Genomic DNA, 18,935 nt, shown 5'->3' with positions numbered 1-18,935 from the left:
ATTTCCCTCATTGCATCAATTGCATCTCGTTTATGTTTTCAGGAAAAATATAAAAAGAAAAAGAAAATAATTTTTTTTTTTTTTTAAAGCCGGTTTGCAAGAGTCTCTGTTGCTGTGAGCATTTCACTGGAGGAGCAGATTTATTCCTAAAAGATAAGTTTATAGAAGATAGACATATCTTCTATAGTTTATGCACCAATCACACCGCGTTGCCTCGCGCGCTGCAACAGCTGGATTAAGTTCACCTCTTCGCGGATCGCGCCTCGTTTCACTCAAACTGGACACAGGCTGACCTGTATGGATATTTACATCAACCCCCTGTGAGGAGTTATGTTTCTTTCCAGAGTTTTTGATCAAGGTAGGAGTTTAAACCCCACCGCGTTAGCTCTGGTTGCGCAGCTTGTAGTCGCGCTTTCAGAGATGCACGTTGAGGAGCAGTGAGAATGATTTATCTTTGAGAACAAAGAATTATATGCGGACTTTGCAGCTCAACACGCTGCTCAGCACCCGGCTCTGTGTGCGCTGATAAAGTGTATGTGTTCCCGATCGGCCAGAGCGTTGGTGGTTACCGAACCAGCGCTAGCCTCATCATTCAGGTTCAGCCCGGTGAGGAGCTTTCCTCGTAGTCACGCATCACGCTGGTTTTATATTATTTTATTATTATTTTTAGCATTTTTTTTCCGGTTACACAATGCAATAAACCATATCAAATGCTTTGTCCACGTAGCCAGAGTTAATATGCACGGCTGCGCAGAGATTTGAGAAACTCGTCCCATAAACTGGACCAACCAAAATAGTTTGTGTGGCCCCTTGTTTAAAACTCAACAGACACAAAATGGGAAAAAAGGCACATTTGCAGGGTTAATTTAAATCTCCGTTAGTTGCACATCTGCAGTGCAGCGGCTTTAACTCATCATGCAGGGCCTGTACAAGGTTGTATGAGGTCTTGAGCAGAATCTGATTTAGGGGCCCCTCTTGCTGCTAAACTCATCAGCGCCTCTAACAGCTTCGTAGATTTAGTGAAATCCGGGAGAGGTGGAGTAGTTTAATTCGCCAACCTAAAAACAATCAGTTACAATCGCAGTTTACTAGTTTGTATTTGTGAACAAACGGAGCTCAAACTCAAAGATTAAACTCACAGCATCAGATTGTTGCTATGGTAACAAAACAATCTAACTATGAATATTGTTCTTTGAACTTTTACATAGTAAACTTGCCAGATCCTTAAAATCTTACATATAAATGTCAAACAATTTAAAATCTTTTAATTTATGTATTCTGACACCATTAAATCAAATTTAGCAGCTTTGATAATCAATAAACAAATGTTACATTTATGTATCTGTGGTCTGTGTGAAAATATTAGCATTTATGGGCCCCTGAAGCCCCGGGGGCCTGATGGAGCTGCTGACTGAACTTGGATTAAACAGAAGTGCAAATAATTAATATTAATTTAATTGTATTTTTTCATTTGTTATTTTTAAGACTAGTTGTGGGTCTAAATAGCGTTTCACTGGCGATGTTTTTCAGTAACATACAATTACCCAGTAATATTTTTACATTTCCTGTCTACTTAACATCTTTTAATACAAAAACACGGTGGACCGCCTCGGCGCCCCGACCACCGGGCTTAGTAAGTCTCCTGAGGGAAACCCTGAAATGACTGAAAGCTGCAACACAAACAAGCACTCATCTTTTATTCAAATTACGACCTCATCTTAAACGTGTTATTTTAATCTACTCTTCCCGTCAGGCCGCCTTCGTCATCGCAAACCCGAACAAACGTGGACAACGGACAAACCGAGCCAGAATCTCACGGCTTATTTTAGGTTGATGTCGGACTCATCTGGGCCGAACAGATAACAGGAGTTTTATACTTAACGCTTAATTATAAGGCGTCGCAAGTTAGAGCTCCCGCACGAATGACTCCATCGAGACAGTCATGATGACTTATGAAGAAGAGTTGGGTTTGTTCGATCCCGAAAGCGGCGTCGTGATAACCACTAATCCCAGACTGGATGCCTGGTTCCATATGGTGGGAGGGGCGCCTTGCAAATGTTTTGGGGCCTTGATGGAATGAGCGAGAAGTGGTGTGTGTGTGTGTGTGTTTCTTGCTTTTATATTTTCAAACTACTAAATATTCAACTAATAAAGGGGCGTATGAATCAGCCTTGAATGCAGTGAAATAAATATGATTTCAGAAATGATGCCTATTCTTCTGTTTAGGCATCCGACTCAGCAGAGAGTGTGTTTGGCTGGCACGAAACGACACGCCTTCCGTTTAGTCAAGGTTCAACGCTTTTGTCTGGAATAAACAGAAGTGTTGTTGTTGGATTTCTGTCAAATAGAAAGGAAAAAAAAAGTCTCCTTGTATAACGAAGACAAACGCTCCGTCTATCGCGCCCTGGCAACATATAGTTTGCAAAAGATCAGAATCACAACCGCAAACGCTCATGGGACTCGTAGGGAGTTTACGTGATGGATTAACACTAGCGTACGTCTGATCCATGTCTTAAAGTTGCAGTATGAGACTTTAATTAATTTTTTTTTTTTTTTACCTATTTGTTAAAACTGCTACCATGTCGAGACAATGTAACATAAGACAGATAATCTATGAAAAGATCAATCTCCTCCACTTCCTCCAAACAAATGAATGAGGTATAAGAAGAATATAACACTTACAAGAAGAAAAAACCAGAGATGTTAATTTAAAAAGTACAAAATTCACATACATGAATTGTTTTGAAAGCCTCCTCACGCTGTCCTTGCGACACACGGTGGGTTTCAATATGTCTGAAATTAGCGCTTTAGCATTAGCTTCCACTAAGTACCATGCAGGTATTGCGTTTTAGCATTTTCTCCTTTTTGCCAATGTTGTGTGTCAATATGTCTAGAGTTAACGCTTTAGCACTGGTTTCCACTAAGTACCATGTTGGTTAAACCATTTCAGCATTTTTTTTTGTCAATGTGTGTCAACATGTCTGACATTAGCGCTTTAGCATTAACTTCCAATAGGCTTCATGATGCTATAGCGCCTCAGCGATTTTTTTCTTTTTGCCGATATTGTGCGTCAACATTTCTGACATTAGTGCTTTACCATTAGCTTCCACTAAGTACCACGTTATATAAGTACCATATAGCATTTCAACATCAACTATTGTTCATGATTTGTGCTTTACGGTTAGTGCAGCTAACCTTTTAGCTAGTGGTGCCCACCACTGCCTAATAACTTTTTCCCTGACCTGTCGGCTGTGTACCTAGGTCTTTGTTATTCAGTTTTGTTCACTAATGTTCTCTAACAAACCTCTGAAGCCTTCAAAGACCCAGCAGATTAATACTGAGTTTAAATCACATACAAGAAGACTCTACTTACTGATTAGGTGACTTCTGAATGTAATTAGTTGTCCTGGACTTAATCAGATTAAAGCAGGCTCAATAAAAATGTCTCTCACATAAAATCACAATAAAATTTGTTGAAATTTGTGGTGGTAACAGGATCAAATGTAAAAGAAATTCAATGGGCGGGAATACTTCTGCAGATATATTGCTGAACTCAGAAATAAGTCTCCCTGTTACCTCAGCTCAGCTGCAGTTGAGCCCCGTCTCGTTTGCAAATGAAACAAACTGTGCAGTGATTCAGCCCCGCTCTGCTTTTAAGCAGGGATTAGTGTGATTTTAAGTGTCTGCCAGGCGCCGGAGCCGCGTTAGGCCCATTAGATGGCTGACTAAGTTGGCATAGGGGCACGCTACCCGTGCCAGGCCCCCGTTAGCAGCAGGTTGGCTCTATTGAGGAGCAACAATGCAGATAATCATAATTCGCTCATCAAACGCGGGAAGGGGAGCCTGATTGCACACTTCAACGGGTTTGAAGTTAGTCGGCTGGAATCCCAGAGTGCTTCGACTTGGCGTTCTGCTTTTACAGGAAACAGAACCAACAGGAAACTTATGACGACAGGTTATTGTTTGGCTTCTTTCTCTTCAATGTGTTTCCCACTCTCTTCAGCTTCTTACATTAGTAGCTGCGTTTCCATTACAAATTTTTGTCTGTGTTCTAATAAAGTCAAAAAAATACAATTGTGGTGTTTCCACTAAGTAAGAAATGAAATTAAAATCACACATGAATAAGCTTGCTCACACAATAAGTCATAAAAATAATGGCAGTGAAAAACAGTTACATGAGACATATTCATATTTCAGCCATGGTGCTAGCGCTCATCCTTTATCAGCCAATCAGAGGAGACGTCTGCGTCTTATTCAGGCATTGGAGCAACAAGCTCCGCCTACTGGGGAGCAGTTATGAATGTGATGTTTTAGAGAAACTGAAATTGCAGATTTTACAGAAGAGTTATGGATTCAAACATCTTTTTATGACCTGTGTGAAGCGGTGGGAGCTCTGGTGGAACCAGCTGATCATTGTGCGAAACAACCCAAAACAAACCATCCTCCTCCTACTACTTCCTGTTGTTTTCTTCCTCATTTTTTAGATCAATCTGGCTGTTGATCTAGTGACTCGTGCGATGTGAAAAAACAGGGATTAGTGTGATTTTAAGGGTCTGCCAGGCACCAGTGCTGCGTTAGGCCCTTTAGATGGCTGACTAAGTTGGCATAGTCAGCCAATTATTGTGGTAATTTGTAGACAGTAACTTGTAGAATTACTTCTACTGTCATTTGCAGTTTTGCGAAATGACATCAATCACCTCATCCTAGACCAAAACTTTAGTTTTTTCAAAATCTGAGTGTTTCCACGAAGCAAATTTTGTTGTCATAATTTCAATTTGTACAATTTCATGCTTAAGGGAAAAATGCATTTCTGTTCCCTCCGTACGCCTTTCTGTTTTACTTTTTCCCCTTTTCTCTGCTGACGTTACCTCGTCCCGGCCTTGAGCATTCTTCATTCGAAAAACAAACAAACAAACAAACAAAACCAGCCTAACAGTCTAATATGTGCTAAGTGCTTTAGCAGCGCAGAGAAAGGCTTTTGTGCTCGGCGCGCCTTTGTGTCCAAACCATCGGGGTAACGCAGCCGCGACTCGACATAAATACAAAATTGTCGAGAAAAGCCCCTCTTTTGGCTCGCGTGTTGTGAAAGCCCAGGTGAAAAGGGAGGATTTTCAGCAACCAGCTGTGTGGTAACACAACTACCTGACACTGTCTTGAAGAGTTCTCGATAAAGCTTTTAAAGGCTGAGGCTGCACTTGTGCTAAGAAAAGGAGAGAGAGGGAAAAGAAATAAATCTTTTAGAACTTACAGCGAGGCCATGTCTATTTATTAGAACTGTCATGGGCACTTAGGGTTCCTCTGAGTAGTGGGGCTGCTAACAGCGTGCCGACATGGGGTTAAGCGACATGTTCTGCTGCTGTTGCTGCGGAGCGCACTGAGATCAGCCATGCTCCCTAATAGAGTCCATTCTATCTGATCGTACAGTAAACAGAACCAGAGCGAGTCCGGGTTGAGGAAAGAGTCACAAGAGCTCTGTTGGGGGAGGGGGGGGCGTCACCGTTCTGATACTAAACGGGTTCCTAACCTCTGAGGCGTCAGAGGAAGATCATTTAAGAAAAAAATCATCTTTAATTCCTGCCTTAACAGGATGGTCCCTATTCACCGGGGCGACCTTGCGCTCCTGTGCATTTTCAACAAATTAAAAACAAATCCGACAGATTGTGAATTTGCAACACCCCCGTTTGTCGCCGGCACAACAAGAGCTTTGATTTAGGATGGGAGCGAGGTCGGCGTGCGGGAGAGAAATTCCATAAAGTAAAAAGGCTGCTGAAGATTGAAGGGTTGAAGACAAGAGAAGGAAGTCTCTAATCAGGTGAAAATGGGAAGAAAAAAAAAAACATGGCAGACAGAGAAAGGTGCAATTAAAGTAGCCTATTCAAACATTCAAAAAAGAGAGAGAGAGAAAAAAACATCAGAAACAGAGAAAATTTTAAAAAAGTCTGATGCTTTAATCCTCATCAGTTGTGAAAGCCACAGAAGGAGAGCTCACTTAATGAAGCATTCAGCCTCAGACATCGATGGATCGACTCGCTTCATTTTGGCGAAGCTCATTAGGTGAGAAAAAAAAACAGAAAAAGAAAAAAGAAGCAGAAGTGCCCGTCAATCAGTACACAGCAAATCCAGAGTGGAACGCATTTCCACGGCAAACAGCTGAACAATGCGCCTTCAAGGATCACAGCAATTTACGGGAACATTTTAGGAGGCCCCGTTCACACACGCTGACACCGTACGGTGAGGCGGGCCAAGAGGCGCCGCCATCACACATCGCTTCTCCTGTTTGATTTCACCGAAATGTTCAAGATCTTTTACTCTGCGGCAGCAAAGAAAATGACTAATACAATGCTGCCGTGCAGGTAGGACTATATGACATAAAAAAGTAAAACAAAATTGCTGATTGATCTCTGACAAAGATTGCACATCACAAGATTTTCCCCGTCTATGCAAAATTTATGTCCATCAAATTGCGAGCTGGTAGTTGGTCAAGTTATTCGTCAAGTAAAAATTTTGGAAGTTCTGTGATTCGTTTAAGGAAAAGAATGGAGCGAGGGGGGAAATGACATTTTTTGTAATTTGACCTGCTGATCATCAGAGTCCTTGAAAACCAAACTTGAGCTGATTTGCTGATTCCACAGAAGTGGAAAACGCCCATTTAAATGGATCAGTAGGAGACTCATGGAATATTAAACTGCAGTTAAAAATCCCACAGTCAAACAAAAATGTACATAATCTAAACATATTAAGAAAATTATTTCTACTACTGATCAAATACTAATATATTTATATATTTGTATATTTCCTGTATGATGATATCCTTAAAATTAACATACTATTTTTAGTACATAAGTTCAGATAAAAATGCTGTAGCACACCTTCTAAATTCAGTAATAGCTTCAAGTGCTTTTATTCCATATTTCTCTTAAAGGAACAGGGACAGCAGTAAATAACTCTCCTCAGGTCTATATGTAGTGTAAATCCAGATTTGTTGGTCCTGGAGGCTGAAACTAATAGTCAAAGCGGAGCTGAGATCAAAGTGGACTTCCTCCATCTTAAAAAAAGTTAAATCTCAAAAAGGTCAGAGTGATTTATGGCAGTGCTAGCTTATTAACATTTAAACTATCATCACCTTTTGTTTGATAGCTGCTGAACAGAGAAGTGAATGATCATTGACACAGGAAGTGGAGGTGGTGTGCCACCAAAGAGCTTCCAGTGTCAAACAGAGAGTCATATAAAGCATTCTGATTTGTTTTTAGCCTCCGGATAGCTGCTAGCTTCAGCCTCGGGTTATAATGAATTTTGATTAATACTAAATGAAAACACCAAGAGATTTATCTGCTGCAGGTAACTTACCTACTTAACTACCCCTTTAATAAAAACAGCAAAACTATTATAAGCTGATATTAGCGGTGCAGTAAGTTGGGCTAACTGTTCAGCTAGCTAGCTTGGCAGTGCGTAGCAGTCCTTCTGCTAACAGTTTCCCAGCTGTTGTTGTTTTACCTTAGTGTCGATTCTAAGAGTGCTCTTTTAGTTTCCTCACAATGACCACCCTTGTCTTTCATGACTGGAAACTATTTTTTAAATTTTTCTTCCTAATGAGGTAAAAGTGTAGCAGTGGCCTACTTTAAGCTAGCTGGTAGGCATTGAGAAGCAACAAGTGAGGAAGGCACAGCACTGCGTTCTTCCATGCTCCACCCTGTTTTAATTACATTAATTATCGGGCTAAAAGCTGCTTCATGCTAGTTAATTACTAAGTAAATTATTAAGGAGAAGACGTGAAGAAATGTTTGTGTTGGCGCTTATTGAAACAAAGCAGTCTCACCTTTTAACTTATATCACTTTAGATTAGAGGAGGGAAATGTCAAAACACCTTTTGAACCCCCCAACAGACACACACTGTTTCCTTTTAAGCAGGATCCTGTGAGGCAGATAAGAAACACAGCTACCTGCCTTTCAACTCAAGGCACCATTCACTGTACTACGCCTCTGGCTGTCCCGTTCTAGCCAACTTTACTGTATCAATAACACAGTAAAACCTCTAAATGAGGGAGATCAAGAGCTCCTGTGATATCATCACGATTACTATCTGCACATAACAGTAAAGAGGGGTGTTTGACGGGTTTAGATCTGGCTCGCTTTGGGGAGGGAAAGGGCGAGCCGAGGCATGCCGGGAGGCCTCGGAGAGAAAGGGAAACCTGTGTTTTCACTGACTGAAACTGTGATCTGACAGTCGAGGGATAAGCCACTTGTAATTTAAGATGTTCAAAGATCTTCTGAAGAGGAAAGGGAAAACAAAATAAGCATGGACGACATGGCTGGTCTCACTCTGTAAGCAACAGGGGGGAGAAGATAGAAAACATCTTGTCTATGAAATATGAGGCATTAAAGTAATTTAATTGAAGGTTTTGTTCAGACAGTTTTAGCTGTTATTATTGTGAAAAAATCCTACTGTAACTGTCACTAATTTCCCCCAGTATTATACGAGTGGCTATATTTTGCAGTCAAAATACTTAAGACTTAAGAGTCATAATTAAACCTGCAAACTTTATTTGTATATTTCCATTTGCTTAGTGATTGTCCAAACAAAAATTACCAACAGACATGACTGATGAGTGCAGACTATTTTCTTACTTTGACCTTTCATTGACCCAAGATTTACTTTAAAGGAAATCCATATATGGAGATAATTGAATAAAAGGACTTGGCCCATATAAATTCAAACTACGGTGTAACTATGTGAAAGGATTTTTAATCCATAAAGACAATGTGACTTTGTGATGGTTTCAGTCATGATAAACAGAAAATACACATTTTTAGCTGTAGTTTTATGTATCAAGTAATAATTAGAAGAAAATAGTTATATGAAATGAGTAAATGAATGAAAAAATTATAAGTGTACAGAATCATTATTTGTTGAATAAAAATTAAGCCAAAACAAAATGTGTAGAGATACAACAAGCGGTTTTAATAATTATCATTGAAAAAATCTATGTCATAGCCACATCATGGAAATTAAAAGTTTCATATGAAGACTTTGTCACAAGAGTTTTGAAGAAGTTTTAGTTTTTACTACACGCAAAAGGAAACAACAGAAGTAGATCTCTGCCTCCAGCTTCCTGTCGGCTAATGCTGAGTAAGCTAACTTTTATTCAGACGTTTGTGATTTTTTTTTAATGACCTGCTCTACTTGTTTGCTTGTTTTCCAATTTCTTAGAAAAATTCACACCATGGAAAAGTGATAGATTTATGAAGTTTTAGTTTTTACTACACGCAGAAGGAAACAACAGAAGTAGTTCTCTGCCTCTAGCTTCCTTGTTCGGCTAATGCTAAGTAAGCTAACTTTATCAAAGAGTTTGTGATTTTCAAAATGACCTGGTCTATCTGTTTATTTATTTATTTTTTTCTAATTTCTCTGTTGTTGTTGTATAATATTTAGACCCAGAGCTTTCCACTTGACAAGACTGTCAAAATAACACAAGGCATTTTGCCTGAAGCTTTTTGGCAAGTTTCTACTTTGTCAGAACTTCCTGAGTAAGAACTTCCTACAAACCTTCCTGCAAATATTCTTCCCTATCAAGTTAAAACACGCGAGTCTCGATGCTTATTGTGCATTCCTCTGTGACTTCATTTTTTTAATAAAGAACAAAAGTTGTCAAATCTGTCAGTATTATTATTACCACAACTGCTAATGATATCTACATGTATGTTCATTGCGTAATGGTCAGTGAATCAATTTAAACCTTTAACAGTCCTTTTAGAATTTTTATACATTTTAACAAATCTGATAATATTGCTAACTGTGAATTTGTTCACAATAGTCATGATACCCAATGAGTCTGTAGAACCACCCTTTGCAATAATAATTTGTAGTGGCTTTTTTTCTGTATGACTTCATCAATTTCTCTCACATAATGGTGGAACTGCTTTGTGTTTTTGACGCTTTTTTAGGTCTGGTTTGAATTATTTCACAACCTGGGAAAGACAAAAAACTTTGGCAATGTCTTTATACCAAAAATCTTGGGATTAAAATTGTACTTCCTTTTAGTCTAACTGGATCTATTTATTGATAGATTTAGATTATAAAACATCTAGGCCAATAAATCTTCACACACAGCCTAAGCCGAGCAGAAGTGTTTCTCTCAGACTTCGAAAAGCCATCGTCCAAAGCAAGACAACAAGAGAGGTTGTCAAGTGAAAGACTTGTTACAGTGTGTAGTATCCAGGTCTGAGCAGAAAGAAATGCAACACTAAAAAGAGGGAGCTGTCTCCTGTGTTCCCTGAATACAGAGATGAAAAACCACGCACACACATTTTCAACTAGCTGAAGACTTTCTCTCACCGTCTTGTTCCGACTTGGTCAGCTCTACGAGCTTCTTCTGTTTCAGTGTGTCAACCACGTCTGCCAGACTTCCTTTACGCCGCTCGGGAGTCCCGAAGGCGAGGCCGATCACCGACTCCCCTCGATCCCTGGAACACTCCTCCGGCTTGGAAGGAGAGGTAGAGTTAGTCCGGTAAGGGTAGCCAGAGCAGCCTTTGCTGCTATCATTGTCCTGAGAAGAGATAGACAACGAGCGTTTAAACTTCAGCACCACAAATGAATGAAAAAGATCTGCAGAATGGACCTTTTTAAAAGGGCAAGACTTTCGGTAGAAAACAAGAAGACTGAACAAACCACAGAACAGTTCCTATTTTATCCCTTGGGCATGTCTGTCACGAAACACGCCGGATTTGTCAAACGAGCTTGGCCGTCTCAGACGCAAGTGTCTACACAAAGGGTGACCAACTTCAGAGCAATCTGAAATTTTTAATGCTCCCTACAACTTGACAATGTTGGTTTGTGTGGTAAAAGTTTGAACACTGCCGGTCTATACATTTCCCAGGGAATTGTATAGACTGCACTGCTATGCTAACATAGGTAGCAAATGCTAGTTAACTATTCTAGAATAATTAGCCAATGCTAGCTAACTATACTAGCAGTATTATGCCAGGATTGTTAGCTAATTAACCAATGATGGCTAACTATGCTAGCTTAATAATGCTAGCAGAGTTAGTAGAAAACAAAGTTGGTTTATTGTATAACAGTTCTTTCAGCTAAAAATTGGTCTCACCAGATCAAAGTTTTATATTTCCACAAATGAATGAGTAATGTTTATGTATCTGAAAACGGTCTATGCAGACATCTTATTCATTTTTACCACAGCCACATCATTATGCAGTATGTGCATAAAGTATTTTTTTTTAGCTTTAGGTGATGTTGGAATGGCCTTACTGGATCGGTACTTTTATGTTTAGGATTGCATTTTATTTCTGGCGGAACCTGACATTGATCTACCTGCCACCAGGAACGCTGTGGTCCGACCCAGTTCTATATTTTATAACACCTTCTTTTAGCGTGTGTGTCATAATGTGACTGAAAATAAGATGTCAAAGCCAAGGATAAGGCCTTTTCAGCCAGAGGAGTGTGAACGCACCAAGACATGAGAATATGTCAGACTCTCAGAGAACAACGCCAGCTGTCTGAAATTTTTGTAAAGGATGAACTCTGTAGTAGTTAACTCGTTTGAAATATATTTGCAAGATTTTTATTTTGAGAATGAAAGGGCGGATTGCTTTTATTACATGCAGAGAGACGACAGGTTCAGTCATATAAAGACGTCTGAAGTGATTCAGATTTTATGGTTACCTCAAGTGGATACTTAAGATTTGGTCATTATTAGACCTCAACGGTTCAGCGTGAAACTTTTTCTTTTTCTTCAGAAAGTTGACTAATTCTTGTCTTAAGTGCAAAAGCTACCTGTCCGCTGCCTATTGAACACTTTTAGTGTTTTCCTCCGTTGGTATAAAGTGTCTAGAATTATCAAGAAGATAATCCCCTCAACATGAGCACATTGTCCCAAACAACAGACACTTGAGCACAGGTGTCCCAACACCGGAGCTATTTCAGGATGCTTTCTCCGCCCCCTTAGAGAGTGAGGGGATCTCCGAGAACCTTTGGAGGCTTATGTTTCAAAGACAACAGGCTTTGCTGAACACCAGGATCTTAAGACGTCCTTGAAATGGCTCCAACAAGGGGCCCCTGTTGTGCACTTTGTCTTTAAGCAGGAGATACCTCTGTAATGAAGATTGGGGGCAAATGGAGGGAGCCGGGGCGGGGGGGGGTAGTGTGTCACTTGTAGACTGTTCAAGAGCGATTATTTTCTGCGTGCAAAGGAACGGTGGGGGAAGATCTAAATGATCTGACGCAAGTCAATGACAAGACAGAGGTTTTACAGGGTCTTGCAAAACGGTTTCAACACTTTGAGCTTTTTTTTTTATGTAACCACAACTTTGGATTCAAGACTTTGTCACCCTTTGAAGGCCATGTAAGAAACACAGTAAACAGGTAGCAGGTGCTCTGTTTAAATGGGAAGGAAAGGTAGTTTTTTTTTGTTTTTGTCTAAAATGCTGCGTATGACAGATATCCGTCACTGGTGATGGCGCCGAACACACCACACCCAGGGAACACACAAGACAGGTCAATGATGACGCTCTTGACTCAGCATCCCCACCAAAAAACTCACAGCACAACCAAGTAACTATGTTACCTTCAGTTGTTATAAAAATGCTGTATATATCAAATATGACTTAAAAGAAGTTTGACATCGATATTTAACGACTTGAAAGTGGGTATCTGTCTCTTGAAGAAACTCTGCTCTTTCTGAAACTCCGCCTTCAGGCAGTCATCACAACATGGCTCCTCTATTAACCCTTTAACAACGTTTTTACCAGTGTTTCACTGAGAAGCAGCTACTATAACGAGCTCAGCTGATGCGCAATTCCCACTGTTGTTTGCTAATTGCTCCTAGCTAGTCTGAAGGAGTTGGGTGGGGGAGCCATACGGCAAGGGGAGGCAGGAGGGCTTGGAAACTGCAGCTCCAAGGAGGAGCGTCTCGTGTTCTGCACAGTTGAATGGTTGCCAGGAGGATTAAAGGATTTCTCAAACATGAAACATGAAAACTTGAAAGAATCAAAGCAACATTCCAGGTTTGTTTGTATAACATGATGAAAAGCTCCAAAAAATAAATTATCCACCATAAACCTGCAAAACCGTTTTTATGTTTTGGATCTACAAAAAACAACAATTCTCTTTCCAACAAACAATATGACTACAGTACTCAATTTTTTCAGCTTCATTTATTGTTGAATAGGTAAAACAAAATGTGTAAAAATCATATTTTGTTTTTCTTTTTTATTGCTTTTCCCCTCATTTCTTTTGGTTCATGTGACAGAAAAAGTTTGGACACCCCTGCTCTATTACATCCAATCTGACTGAGTTTGAACTGTTTTGAAAAAATAATCAGTCTCTAGATGCAAAAATATTACATGCTACTCTTTGAAATGTATTTTTGCACAAAAAACAAAATGTTTTATTGTTCTTCCCCATTACAACAAGGAATTACTTTTTGTTGGTCTGTCACATCATCAAACACACTTAAAGTTAGCGGCTGTAAAGTTTCAAAAAGTGGTGCTGGATTTTGCAACTGAATCACTGACTTTATGGAGTCAAAATTTCCTTTTTGCTACAACTTTGTTATGTTTATGGGACAAAATTCCCCTTTTGAACTGACTTGTTTAAAACTTCCGAGTATTCAGGAACATGTTTGCCTTGAGGCAGCTTTAAACCTTGATGCTAAAGCAAAAAAACAAATCAAAGTTTCAGCATAAATCCGCAATGCTTAAAGTTCGGACACGATTGCTAAAAATGGCCGAATATGAAATGAAATCTTAAATATCCTCATCATTAAAGATGATGTTTTAATACAGGGCAATCTACATTACGGCTGTATAGTTCTGCATTGGAATAGCGAAGTGTGTTTGACTACAAGGACAGACCGAAAGAAATCTCTTTCCAAGAACTTTCCTAAACTCAGAAGCTCAAGCGAATCCTGCTTCATCTGCTGGGAACCGAGAGAACCTAAAGCCGAGCAACACGTACACACACACAACCACGCACACGCACATCCACCTGAGAACACACTGCGGAGATGAGAAAATTCTGGGGGTATAACCCTCCAGAGGAGGACCCTCACAGGGCAGCCTGCAGCACCGCCTGCAGCAAACAGACCAGAAACAACTGCTGCTGTGTGAAAGTGTGTGTTCACTCCGGGTCAGTGTATATATATGGATTTAAAAAGGCGCACGCAAGAGTGCACAATCATCATTATGCATGAGAATTTGCAGACCCAGTGCACTCCAGCATGTACTCCATGAGTGTTTTATGAGCTGCGTGGCCCCGAGTGTGTTCACTGTGTACACACACACGGCAACCGCATAATATTTCACAGAGCTGAGCTATAGCGACGCATCTCTGGCGTAAGGTAACGGTCCGGTTCTCAGCAGCCAAGCGTGATCGACGGCTCACCATCACGGCCGTCTCCCACTCGATGATGTCGGCCGGCGTTTTCTTCCCGGCGAGCGGGGGCTCGTCCGGGCAGGGCCGGTCGCGTGGCGGGGTCGTGCCGGGGACCGTCTCCGTCAGGCCGTCCCGCTCGTCTCCGGCCCAGGCCGCGTTGTTATCCTGATCCGTGGCGTCCGCCTCCTCGGATGGCGGTGGGTGGAAAGGAGGCGTTGCTCGCATGGAAGACATCATTCTGTTGAAAACAAAGATGAAGAAAATGAAAGAGGTTGATTCCGACAGTGAATGTGAGAACTTAAAAACTCCAAGTAAAACACACTTTCTCTTCCTACTCAGGTACACCGTTTGCTAAAAAAAATCCCAAAAATATTTCAGAGCAGTAATTAAGCAGGGTAGGCAGTAAATAGGACTGAAACGAATAATTGTTTAGTCGTGATTAATCATTTATTGAAATAATCGGCAACTAACTTAGTAATTGGTAAATCATTCACTGCAGTACACAGACACAAAAAAGGCCATGTGATTAAAAAAACATATTCAGAGCGGTAATTGAGCTGAGTAATCAATGAATAAGGCTGTAATGATTAATTGTGATTAATTGAATACTGAAATAATCGCCAACTAATTTAGTAATTGATAAATCGATTACTAGAGTATACCGACTCAAAAAAGGTCCTTGACTGAAACAAAACCAATATATTCAGAGCGGTAACTCAGCCGAAACTGTACAAAATATATATACATTTTGAATTGAACATAAAAACACCTTTCTCTGTCCATATTTACCCAAAATTCCTCAAGTGGGATCAATTTTATATTCCCCTGATTCAAATTCACTAAAGGAATGCTGTGTTACTGCATGTTAGGCAATAAAACGCTTATTTTTCTAATTTAAAAAAGGAATTGAGTTATTAGTTTATTTTTACATTTTTTAGTGTATTTCTAATATTGTATAGGAAAGGTATAAGTTGTTCAATGAAAATGCTGCCGAATGTGTACATTTTTTATGCAATTAATTTCCAGAATAATTGATAGATTTATCGATTACTAAAATAATCGTTAGTTGCATTCCTAGTTTTAAATAATCAAAACAATAACTGACAATGCATGCATACAAACTAAAGCAGTCTGGTTGGGTCCGATTTTGCTTCTCCGACTAAAAATGGCAAAACGCACAGGCGGGTTGTCAACATCAGTGTTCCGTAAATCACAGTGAGCTTTCCGTCTGAAATAGGGAACCCCCTGGGTGCCCTAAAACGTGAGCATGACCTTGTGTTAAAAAAGTACGAGCAGGTTGGCACTCTGTGTGAGTGGGGGGCGTGAAGGAGGGTGAACAATATTCAATTTACAGCTGACTAAAGACTTGCATAATAGAATAAACCTGATTGTGAAAGAAAAAGGACGGGTGGTTGAGGGAGTAGAAGTTCCCGCCACAAATCAAAGAGAGGTTAATTGGAGAGTGAAGGTAAACTGTACAGGATTGCTATCTGGGCATGACTCCTGTTCAGGGACTTTTTGGACCATAATGTTCTGTCTGTGTCGCTTTTTACTGCCTCTTTTGGAGCGCGCCAGGCAATGACTGCAACACAGATTAAATTAGAGGAGGGCCATAGGTGTTATGCCATGAAAAGTGAAACTTGCTCAACTCTGACATGAAGAAGTTTGAGAACCCTTAGCAGAGTATCAAGGCAATGAGATACTGTACATCTGTGTTGTAGCCTAAAAACAAACTGTACCGCTTCTGACCTGTTGCTTCAGTGACATTTTATGTCATTTGTTCTACAAATTCATCATGTTCAAGTTAAAGGTTTGCGTGTAGCTCAAAAAACAAAATCAGTTTTGGTTTCATCCAACATGTCGCTGAGTTGCCTACATGGGTGAAGGCAAACTCCAAACAGGACTTCGTATGACTTTCTTCAGTAGGAACTTTCTGGTTGCCAACATCTATAAAGGTCTCATTTTTAGAGTGAACACTTATAATGGGTGAAAGGAATCCACATTCAGGTGAAAACATTATCTAGGCAGTTATGAGTCAAGCATGTGTCTGTAAATGCATCTGTTAGACTTCGGATAAATATGCTTCAGTCAGGGCAACATCTTCTCCTGAGTATTTTATGTTGTCACAAATTGTCTCTTGGTAAAAATGTATCAAAGATTATAAAGGAAAACAGTCAAAGGATTATGTTGAGAAGTTCCAATCTTGTGCTCCAACAATATGGGAAATATGACGCAAATTGTTCTTCTCCCGGTTTAGTCCACTTTCAGTGAAATCTTTAGCGAATGTCCAGTTTGCTTGGTGAGGTGTGAATACACAACTGCATTTTTGAAGTGGACCAAAAAAAAAAGCCAACTCTGATCCGCCTACAAACCTAGATCTCGTTCCGGTTGAAGTGAAATTTGGTGCAGGTCAAACACAAATGTGAACGCCAAACACCCTATAGCGCAGGGCATTCTGGGTAAATGCAACCAAAACAAATTTGCAAGTCTAGTGCTAGCAGGAGAAATGACTCCTGGTCTACTGCCAAAGACAAAAGAGAAATCCTACAACCACTAAAATCTAATTCCATACCATTTTGTTTTCATTTTATGAAGAAGGAGGTAGTACTTATATCTTCTTCATAGTTTTTTTGTGTCGTTTCCTTCAGGGGTTCTTGGTGCAGTGCCACCACAGGCGAGGAGGAGAATAGGTTGCTTAACCGACTCGCAGTCTTAAGAGGTGGGTCCCATTAGACTCCATGAGTTTTTTACTGTGTGCATTGACCCCGCATGCGCTTTTATGAGGTTTTTTGTGTGTGTGGTTTTGGGAACTGACTGTCTGACGGGACAATCCCCCGCTTCCCTTCTTGTGACATTTGCCGAACTCCTCTTGAGCAACACGTTAAGACCGTTAGAGTGCTGAAAATGTAAATAAATGTAGAAATGTTTAATCTGCTGTCCTGATGGCCAGACTATCAAGTCTGAAGCCAGTTTTAAAAAATCTAGTTTAAGAACAAAAATTTAAATTTAATTCACTTGTACTGTCCTTGGTTTTATTGTAGTAGTTTTATTTCAAACTTGCCACAAGTGTCATCTTCCTTGCACACAGAGGGCAATTGAAAGCTTAGGCACAAGCAATCTTAATCTCCACATGCTGATATGACCTGAGCTATTAAGTCGGAAAACCAGCAACAACTAACACTAATCCCTGATCAACTCACGGACTTGGTGCTGCAGCGATGAGAGAGCGCTGGGGAGCCGAGGAAGGAGAAGACAGAAGACCGCCTATATTTAGCTGACAATATTGCTGCTGCTGTGTTTATGAGGGAGCGTCAGTTTTGGTTTCTTGGAACCGGAGTCTCATATGGCCAGGAATGCCCAGGCTCTCAACCCGCTGCCACTGATAGAGTTTCACCAAGCAGGGACCATTAGTTTGTTGGTAAGCACGCCGTAAGTCCTGTTGTGACTGCCTGGAGCAGGAAGATGTTGTACTTCTTAATCTGACCATCAAGTAAATTACCTGTTAACTTCTTTGTTTACCCAACACCACCAGTGATGGATTTTTTGTGGACTGGATGTTTCGGACTATTTAATTAGTCTTTCTCAGTTAAACTTGGCTTATTAAATTTTCATATAGATTGCAACAAAACGTTACATACTGTATGTGTGATTGGCTCTCTGCCCAGGGTGCCCTTATTTCGGGCAGCACAAGAAAAAGCAATCTGTCAGAATGACTTTATTTTTTTAATCAAAGCTGAAATGCTCGTTGTTTTTAAGAACTCTGGACTGCATGTTTCTATTTTTATTTATATCTAGTTCTTGTCTTAAACAATTATTTATGAAACAGTTTAAGATTCAAGAACTATTTAATCTTTTTTTTTTTGGCATGAGGATCCTCTGGCATGTGTCTCTGTGTTGTTGTTAAATAATAACTAAAGGGATAAAAAAAACCACATAATAATAATAATAATAATAATATAAGTGACAGTATTTCTTACAGAATAAGAAACACATAAAACAACCTTAAACTCTTTATATTTTTACATGTACTCAATGTTGACATTTTTGGCTTTGCAAGATATTTTTTAAATGAAATGAGATGTTAAAGGTCCTTCATGTTACTTGTAGGGCTGTTGCAATAAGCAAAAAATCAATTAATCGCATAATAAAATAAAACAAGCTTGTTTATTTCAGTTTGCGTGACTTATTGTTTTTCTCTTTTCACTCTTTCTTTCTACCAAAAACTGGATGAGAAAAGTCTTCAGTCGGTTTTATTTGGTCTCAACTAGCCCCTTTTTTGAAGGACAATTTTATTTATAGAGACTTCATAATTCTTTTTTTTTTTTTGTTGCTTCTGTTGCTTCATTTATTCTGGTTATTTAAAGTGTCTTCCAGTTCCACTGTTAAATTAATTAAAGTTTATTGATCTTTGAGAATGTGTTCTTGCATGAATATGCCATTACCATTAAATTACTTGAAAATGGTGTCTAAACAACAATGTTGTCGTCTATTGCAATAATTTCTGGGACAATTGATAGTCCAGCAAAATTTTCTATGGCGACAGGCCTAG

The 18,935-nt window shown here is 39.8% G+C and overlaps 1 protein-coding gene across 3 annotated transcripts in view; it reads right to left on the bottom strand.

The window, feature by feature from the left end:
- Positions 1-18,935, bottom strand: part of LOC114150585 (transcription factor SOX-6-like) — a 145,379-nt gene that overhangs the window by 81,565 nt on the left and 44,879 nt on the right. For all 3 annotated transcript variants that reach the window (XM_028027097.1, XM_028027109.1, XM_028027087.1), the window contains 2 exons: positions 14,396-14,624; positions 10,334-10,544 (listed from right to left, as the gene is read on the bottom strand). In XM_028027097.1, the coding sequence (XP_027882898.1) occupies positions 10,334-10,544; positions 14,396-14,623 (439 nt within the window). In that variant the 5' untranslated portion in view covers position 14,624. The remainder of the gene's footprint in view (positions 1-10,333; positions 10,545-14,395; positions 14,625-18,935) is intronic.

Source organism: Xiphophorus couchianus, chromosome 2 (genome assembly GCF_001444195.1).
Source record: "Xiphophorus couchianus chromosome 2, X_couchianus-1.0, whole genome shotgun sequence".
In the NCBI taxonomy this organism is placed as follows: Eukaryota; Metazoa; Chordata; class Actinopteri; order Cyprinodontiformes; family Poeciliidae; genus Xiphophorus; species Xiphophorus couchianus.
The sequence above is the reverse complement of the archived record's forward strand: the minus strand, read 5'-3'. Positions and strand labels throughout refer to the sequence as shown.